This window comes from Ctenocephalides felis, unplaced genomic scaffold (assembly GCF_003426905.1).
Source record: "Ctenocephalides felis isolate EL2017-DRISC unplaced genomic scaffold, ASM342690v1 CF-g0.4_SCAFFOLD_01170, whole genome shotgun sequence".
NCBI classification, from domain to species: domain Eukaryota; kingdom Metazoa; phylum Arthropoda; class Insecta; order Siphonaptera; family Pulicidae; genus Ctenocephalides; species Ctenocephalides felis.
In genome coordinates, this window is record NW_020537324.1 from 87365014 (window position 1) to 87373853 (window position 8840).

The 8840-nt window shown below is 20.8% G+C and overlaps 2 protein-coding genes across 2 annotated transcripts; both read right to left on the bottom strand.

The window, feature by feature from the left end:
- Positions 1 to 280: 280 nt before the first annotated feature.
- On the bottom strand, positions 281 to 2946 carry LOC113367910. The gene is made up of 3 exons (XM_026609484.1): positions 2672 to 2946; positions 2404 to 2604; positions 281 to 402 (listed from the first exon to the last, which is right to left on the bottom strand). Exons 1-3 carry the CDS (start codon positions 2940 to 2942, stop codon positions 281 to 283), a joined length of 594 nt encoding a protein of 197 aa, XP_026465269.1. The 5' UTR covers positions 2943 to 2946.
- A 1462-nt stretch (positions 2947 to 4408) lies between these two features.
- On the bottom strand, positions 4409 to 5351 carry LOC113367911. The gene is made up of 2 exons (XM_026609485.1): positions 5142 to 5351; positions 4409 to 4587 (listed from the first exon to the last, which is right to left on the bottom strand). The coding sequence occupies exons 1-2, from the start codon at positions 5326 to 5328 to the stop codon at positions 4409 to 4411; spliced, it is 366 nt and encodes a 121-aa protein (XP_026465270.1). The 5' UTR covers positions 5329 to 5351.
- Between the last annotated feature and the right edge of the window lie 3489 nt (positions 5352 to 8840).

The window sequence follows — 8840 nt, forward strand, 5'->3', positions numbered from 1 at the left end:
TTTAAAAAAATTAAAATATTTCTTCAAGATTTGAAGTTTTTGCTTCACAGTTTATAATTCGTTTGTTTTAGTTCAATTTTTTGTAATATATATATATATATATATATATATATATATATAATTTATTTTTTGTAATATAATATGTAAATTTGCATATTTGGCAGTTTTGATTTTATTATTATTTTACTTCATCAATAATTAAACCAATTAAATTAATATTAACTAAAGTATACGAAAATATGTAAAAATGCAAAAGAAATTAAATGATATGAAAAATAAATCATTTACCATTTGGGTTTTTGTGTTCTTCTAATTGTTTTTCTAAATTTTTCTTTAAATTTTCTATATCTTCAGCACTATCATTTTTTAATACCTCATTTGCAGAATTTTCACTATTTTCAGCTTTTATTAAATTCAAATTAACACAAAATAAACTACAAAATATAAATACAAATATATAATTCATTTTTGTTAATTTTTACTAGGAACAATATTTATTAACTGAATGTTTTTTGCAACTCTTGTATTTTTTGTGTAAAATGTTTGATTTTGCAATTTATTTCGCAATATATTAATTTTTGGAACAATTAAATAAAATAAAATACTGTTTGTATAAATATTATGACGATTTGTGAAATTGAATTAAAATATTATTGAAATTATTTATTTAGAACAAATAAATATATTAAGATATTTATAGAAATTCACACTAGTTTAATATTAAATAGGGACATTAATTTATTTTATATTTAAATAAAATATGTAATAGGATATGCATTTTTTTTTTAAATATTTTTTGTAGACATTTATAAATATCTTAGACAACCTTTGCATTTAATCTTAATTTTTTTAAGTACAAAGCAAGATTTTTTTTATTAATGCAATAAATTATTTATTAATGTTTTTTATACATTTATTTGATATTTAGTCTAATTTTTTTATAAATACAGAACAAGATTTTTTTTATTAATAAAATAAATTATTTATTAATTTTTTTATGCATTTACTTGATATTTGGTCTAATTTTCTTATAAGTACAAAACAAGATTTTTTATATTAATAAAATAAATTATTTATTAATTTTTCTATTTGATTATATTAAAATTATTGGAAATTATAACTTCAAAATTTTGGAAATATTTTTTTTGTCTTTCATTAAAATTAGAATTCTAAACGCATGATTTTTTTTTTAATTTTGTCAAAATTAGAATTTATTAAATATTTTACAAAAATTGATATTTAGTCTATTTTTTTTAAGTACAGAACTAGATTTTTTTTATTAATAAAATCAATTATTTATCAATTTTTTTATTTGATTATATTAAAATTGTTGGAAATTATAACTTCAAAATTTTGGCAATATTTTTTTATCATTAGAATTAGAATCCTAAACGCATGAATTTTTAATTTTTTTAATTTTATCAAAATTAGAATTCATAAATATTTTACAAAAACTTGATATTGTCTATTTTTTTTTTTTTAAGTACAGAACTAGAATTTTTTTCCTTAATAAAATAAATTATTTATTAATGTTTTTATATATTTACTTGATATTTAGTCTATTTTTTTCAAGGACAAGATTTTTTTTATTAATAAAATAAATTATTTATTAATTTTTTATATATGTAAAAACTTGGTATTTAGTCCAATTTTTTTATAAGTACAGAACAAGATTTTGTTTATTAACAAAATAAATTATTTATTAATATTTTTATATATATATTTCATTATATCAAATTCATCGAAAATTATAACTTCAAAATTTTGGAAATATTTTTTTTTAATTTTGTCAAAATTAGAATTCATAAATATTTTACAAAAACTTGATATATAATCTTAATATATATATATATATATATATATATATATATATTTGATTATAATAAAATTACTGAAAATAATAACTTCAAAATTTTGGAAATATTTATTTATATTAGAATTCTAAACGTATGATTTTTTTCTTAATTTTGACATATCATATTACGGATATTATTTTCATGTAAATTTTATCCTTTGCACTTTTATTTATTTGAATTTATGTTATTATTTATCAATATTATTTGATGGTAATAATTTAGCAGTTGTAATAATTATTGAAATTAAAAAAAAAAAATGACATAATTTCAAATCATAATTTCAAATTTCATATGCAGCTTTATCTGTTAAGATAATATAAATATATAATATATAGTAAAAATATTGTCTTTTATGCACTTCATGTTAAATTACTATTATTAACTAATAATAATAACTAATAATAATTACTATTATTAACTAATAAAAATTTAAATTGCATTTTCTAGTATAAAATTCTAAAACAAAATTTCCAATCATCAATGTATTTATTTTAAAACAATAAATAACAATATTATGATTTTTTTCTCATGAATTATTTTTACTGACTTCGTTCAGAAGTTCTTCTTAATTGTGAAGAAAATTGTTGGAATAATTCTTTCAGTTTATTTTCAGCATTTTTAATATAATTTTGGACACGTTCCTTCATTTTGCTGAATTTTTCATTAACATTGTCTATGATTACAGACATTTTGCTCTTAAAACTATTGACAAGTTCTTTGGTTTTTCCTGACACTTTTTGAGACACCTCTAAAAGAATATTCAAATATAAATTAAAAAATTAAAATTAAAATTAAATTAATTAAATGCGACTGACCATTCGCCTGTGTTCTCAAATTATTTGCACCTTCAGACAATTTATCTTTATGACTTTGAATTTGGTTTGTAAAGTCTTGTCCAGCATTTTGCATACTATTTTTAAATGTATCTACATGTTTTTGTAATTCTTGACCATCAGTCAAGCTTTTTGCAGAATTTTGGAAACTTTCTAAACCCGATTGTATTCTTTCACTAAAAGGATTTGCATGGCTTTCTATTATAGAAAGCAAAATTGCAAAAATTGTAAAAATGTAGATTTTCATTGTCATAGTTTGCAATTAGACTAATCAAATGTGAAATAAAATTAAGTTGTGTTTTTTATATTTTTGTTTTTCGTAATGTATAAATAATTTTTTTCAAGAATTTCGTAAGTCAAAAAATAGTACGCGTTGTTTTTGTAAATTCAAATAATTTGGTAATAAAATTTGTACATAAATAAGTGACGTGAAAGTATTTATAATAAGTACCAAGAAGTTAAATTTTTGATGTTTTCACAAAATCTTCTAAATTCAAAAAATTTTTTTATAGGAACTCAAATACTGTTGTAAGAAGTCTTTGAAACTTTTAACCATTTGGTATTAAAGATATAAACTATTGGAACCAAAAATTTTGAACTTAGTCTAAAATCCTTTAGAAGTTTTGAAAAAATTATCAACAAAAATCATATCCACAGAAAATTGATGAAAGTTTCAAAATCTTGATAAAATTCTTGATATTCTCAAAAAAATCTGGCTAATTGAAAACTTCAAAGTCTTTCACAACATTTAACAATCTCTTTGAAAATTTCCTCTGGAACCAAAAACTCCTCATTTTTTTCTAAAATTCTTTGAAAATTTAAACAATTTGTCCAAAACAATAACAATCACAGAATATTTATGATAATTTCAAAATCTTGAAAAATTTCTTGGAACTTCAAAGTCTTTCACCAAATTTAACAATTACTCTGAGAAATTTTTCTGGAACCAAAAAATCATCAATTTTTTTCAAAATTCTTTGACAATTTAAACAAATAATCAACAAAAATCACAACCACCTAAAATTATGAAAATTTTTGATATCCTTAAAAAAAATTGGTCTAATTAAAATTTCAAAATCATTCATAACATTTAACTATCATAAATTCTTCTGGAACCAAAAAATCCTCAATTTTTTCTAAAATTCTTAGGAAATTTACAAAAATTGCTAACAAAAATCACAATCACAAAAAATTCATGTGAATTTCCAAACCTTGATACAATTTTTAATATTTTCAAAAAATTTGGTCTAAAGTCTTTCACAACAAAAATCCTCAATATTTTTAAAAATTCTTTTAAAATTCACACAATTTAGCAACAAAAATCACAACCACAGAAAATTCATAAAAGTTTCCAAACCTCAATTAAATTTTTGAAAAATCTGGTTTAATGGATACTTCAAAGTCTTTCAGAAATTTCTTTAACAAGAAAAAAGAATTCAAAATCTTGATAAATTTTTTGATATTCTCAAAAAAATCTGAAAAGTCTAACTGAAATTTCTAATTAAAATCTTTCACATCTTTCTTCAGAAATTCCTCTGGAACCAAAAAACTTCCAAAAAAACCTCCAAAAAAAACTTTTACAAAAATTCCTAAAATTGATGCAAAATAAAGCCAACATTTATCACAGACAAAAACCAACAACTAACAATTTTAACAATTTTATTTATTAAAAATATAAAAAAACAAATACATGTTAAAATTAAATATTATTAATCATTATTAATTTAATTTTTCCAATTTAAAGTCCCTCATTTTTTCCCCAGCCCTTTTGACCAATTTTTTGACCTGTTCCTTGGCTTTGTTGAAGGTCTCAGAAATTTGTTCGCCAAGTTTTCCCATTTGTTCTTTGAATTTGTTAAAAAGTTGCCCTGCATTTTCTTGAAGGGTCTCTGAAGCACCTGGGAAAAAAGATAAATAATAATAATTATGTATAATAAACTCAAATGAAACGCCGATGTTGTCTTAGCCATGTATTATTAACAACTATATTTTACATAATAATAAAGAATAAAATTAAAAGCTCAAAATGGCGGGTCAAAAGCACCCCTACCAGATTTTGGTTATTTGTAAAAGCACACCGTTAGATGGCGACATAATTAATTATATTTTATCCATATTCCTGCCCGATGCGCAAGCATGCGTCATTACATGAATTTGTAAAGTTTAAAAATAACTAATATGCAGACAAATATAATAATAATAAATCGAATAAATATTAATTTTAATATATATATATATATATATATATATATATATATAATAAAATTGTGAATAACAAAATTCTTAACATTTTATTTCTTAGTCTTAGTATTTTATTTTTTGGTCTTTTTTGTAATTTTTTTAACCAATTATTTACTTTCACATACAATTTATATAAATTCAATTATTAAACTTATACACTGCATTTGCACCAATTTTAATTTTTTTTAGAATTTTTAAAATTTCTTTTTACCTTGTAACTTCTTCAAATTCTTCTTGATGACGTCATCCTCTTCTTGGACACCACTCTGAACATTTTTGACACCACTTTCGAACTCGTTGGTGAATTTATCGATATTGTCACTAAAACTGTCGGCTTTAGCACACAAAAATACATTTAGGACTAAAAATGTTAGTAAAAAAATAGTACAGGACCTCATTTTTAATAAATTTAGTAAAATAGTATTTTTTAGTATTTTTTAGTATTTTTTATTATTATTTTTATTAAGGAGTGTTTCGTCGACTTTTGGATTTTGTTCTGGTGTATTTTATATGAAATTGTGTTTTCGATTATCTATTTCTGTCAGGATGCTCTTGACATCTTGACCTGCCTTCTTATCTAATCTTAATAATTGGTAATACGTATATTATTATGTTATCTTATGTTATTTTATTATGTTTTTGAGGAATTTGTTGTAATAAATTTATAAATAGTTCTGGGAAACTTTATTTTGCAAAAATGCACAAAAATTCCATTTTTGATCACGTCTTCTGTACCATATTCTGTTATATTTTAAAATAATTATAAACTAAAATTTCAAATCATTCATATTTTATTGATAAATTATTGGTCAAGTATAAATTATTCATTGATTAATATATATTATATAAATAATATATAGTATAGTAATATTGTAAGCTTTTTTCTATGTATGTTGATTCTATATCACTCGTACTAAAATAGGACAACTGGCAAAATACAGTTTGAAAAATTACATAATAATTTTATTCATTTAACATAAATTATAAACATTTAGTATGATACTATATGAATCACTTTATCTTCTCGCTGGGTATTTTTTTTTAATTTCTTTTAATTATAGCAATCAGAGTCAACATGACTCTATGAGGCTGGGTATGAATGTTTTTTTTTGTTGGAATTAATTATTGTTAATTCCTAATATTTCTTTGCCTTTATCTATAGCTCTGGTCACAGATTGTTTTGCTAATTCCACTGCACTTTTTTTTGGATAATTTATAATAATTGCATCACCTTGTCTGGTCAATCTTCCATCTTTAGCTGCACTTACAATATCAGCTAAAATAATAAAAAATATTATAATTTTTATTTGAATCGAGTTGAATTTTAATTTATTACTAAACAGTTTTTTGTATATTTTTTCTATTGCTAAACACACTTACAAAAAAAATAGTCTAAATTATTAGATCTTGAAATTGTGTATAGTACTAAAATTTATTGACTATTTTTAATTCGTGCGAATTTTATTTTCAATAAAATTAATTTATTATAATATTTCACTAACCGAAAATGCTTTTATTGAATTTTCTTATCACCAGTTCGTAACTAGATTTTCGGTAAAGTACTAATATTTTATAAACAAAATTAGTTTTATTTTAAATTTTTATTTTCTGTAATTTTTTTTTATAAATTATTTATTTTTTAATTATAATTGTTACCTGCTGAAATTCCAGGTTGATCATTTTTTCCAGGAAAAGCATCATTTAAAATAACCATCGAAACCAAAGTGAAAAATACTAAAAAAAAATTTACAATCTGCATTTTGGAAATGTATAAATTCTACTCGATTTTCATTATAACAATAATATATTTTTTGTAAGCTTTTGGGTAGTAAATAAATTTATTTCGTAAATTGCTTACTGTCAATAATTACGAAATCGGTTGAAAATTTCTAAATATTACAAAATATTCTTCAGTAATTTTTAATAATAATATGTTAGTTTTCTCGCCTTTAATTAAAACATTCGCGACAAAAAAAATTTATAAATATTATCCTAAAATTTGTTATTTTTTGTCATGGACTTTAATTATGTCAATTTTTATCACATCAAGTTATTTAAGAAAAATATATTTTATATATATACTTATAAAAAATAAAATTTATTTAAGCAAATAAACTACTAATAATAAAGTTGATATTAATAGATATTAATAATGATTTATTATTAATTATTAAACGTTGCAAATGAATATTTTTTATATAATTTAGATTTTTTCTTTAAATTATTCATTTATAAAAAAGACAATCAAATTTTTTTACCTTGTTTTTAAAAAAAGGATTAATGATAAACAATAATATAATTACTTTTATATTTATTTTATAATATGTTTGCATAATTTTTGACGTTTTGTCTTTTAACTTCATTTTTTAAAACTTTTTGATTTCTTGGACATAATAATAATAATAATAATAATAATAATAATAATAATAATAATATAAATTGTTACATAGAAATACATTAATGTTTTATAAAAAAAATTCTATTTATATTTTTATAACATTAGTAACTGATTCAATATTGATATCAAACTCATTATTTTAATTTGTAGCTAAATTAAAAAAAATATATCATTTAATTAAGCGTTTTAATTCAAAATGAATTTTTATTTATCTATATAATTAGTGAATAAAATAAAGAAAATTAAAAAAATATTATAGAGGAAAAATGTTGATATACAAATATTATGTTATATGAAAAATCTGTAAATAAAAATATTTATACACTGAAAATAATATAAGAATAAATTGTGCCTTTGCATTTTTTGAATAAAAATATATTTAATATTTTTACATAATAATTTGTTTATATGATTTCATTATTCATAAATAATATGTGTATATATTTATTGGAAATTTCTATTTAAAATCATAAATATCATTAAATAAAGATATCCTTGAAAAAAGTCCTTATTATGCTCCTGCAAAACCTTCAGCAAAATCAGAAACTGCTCCAGCAGCCTTTTTTACAGTATTTTTTGCTTGTTCAGCTATTTTGGAACCAGTACTTTTTCCATCTGTTAAAATAAAATATATAATAATTTATAAAATTATTCATAATATACATATTAACCAAGTTATATATAAGTTATTCAAACAAGTGTGAATTTACAAAAATTGAGTGCATTTATTTATTAGATAAATCATAACTCTTAAACCATTATATTTAAAGTTAAATATAAATAGGTATAATATTTGACAAATTTATGTAAAATTGATTAATTTATAATATCGTCTAACATCAACATCTCGGTATACCTTAAAACCACATAAATATGAACCTGGTTCATTATGATTTTGGTAAAACGCATCACTCTCGTTAATCCGGCATATTTTACTTACCATTCGATTAATATGAATGGTGTATTCGGGATACTTAACCGTTATTAAATTATAAAAATAATTGGTATACTCTAAAAACGTTCTGAAATATACAAATAAAATTCTTTCGCGTAATGTTATTTGGTGAAATGCATCGCTTTAGTAAATCCGACATATCTTTTTACTCAATCGATTAATATGATTAGTGTATTTAGAAAATATATGCACTATTAAATTATAAACACAATTGTCTTGTATCATACATCCCTACAGCAACTCGGTATACTCTAAAATTGATCTCAAATACACAAATGTAATCCTTGAGCGTTATTTTTGGTAAAACGCATCACTTCGGTAAATACGACGTATCTTTCTAACCATTCGATTAATATGAATAGCGTATTTAGGATATTTATACACTATTAAATTACGAATAAATTAGTCTAATATCATAAGTCCCTACAACAACTCGGTATACTCTAAAATCGCAATTGAAAATTATACTTACTTCCGCCAGTAGTTTTTTGACTAGTATCCTTTCCAGCAGCGACTTCTTCAAATCCGAATATTAGAATAGTTGCAACTAGACATAC

What these genes read in the sequence shown, in the direction of transcription:
- LOC113367910 (XM_026609484.1), bottom strand. Translation starts at nt 2,942, where the DNA reads ATGACAATGAAAATCTACATTTTTACAATTTTTGCAATTTTGCTTTCT. An exon ending in TTTGAGAACACAGGCGAATG is followed by an intron (nt 2,605 to 2,671) that starts GTCAGTCGCATT and finishes ATATTCTTTTAG; the next exon opens with AGGTGTCTCAAAAAGTGTCA. An exon ending in AAGAAGAACTTCTGAACGAA is followed by an intron (nt 403 to 2,403) that starts GTCAGTAAAAAT and finishes ATTTAATAAAAG; the next exon opens with CTGAAAATAGTGAAAATTCT.
- LOC113367911 (XM_026609485.1), bottom strand. Translation starts at nt 5,328, where the DNA reads ATGAGGTCCTGTACTATTTTTTTACTAACATTTTTAGTCCTAAATGTA. An exon ending in GAATTTGAAGAAGTTACAAG is followed by an intron (nt 4,588 to 5,141) that starts GTAAAAAGAAAT and finishes CTTTTTTCCCAG; the next exon opens with GTGCTTCAGAGACCCTTCAA.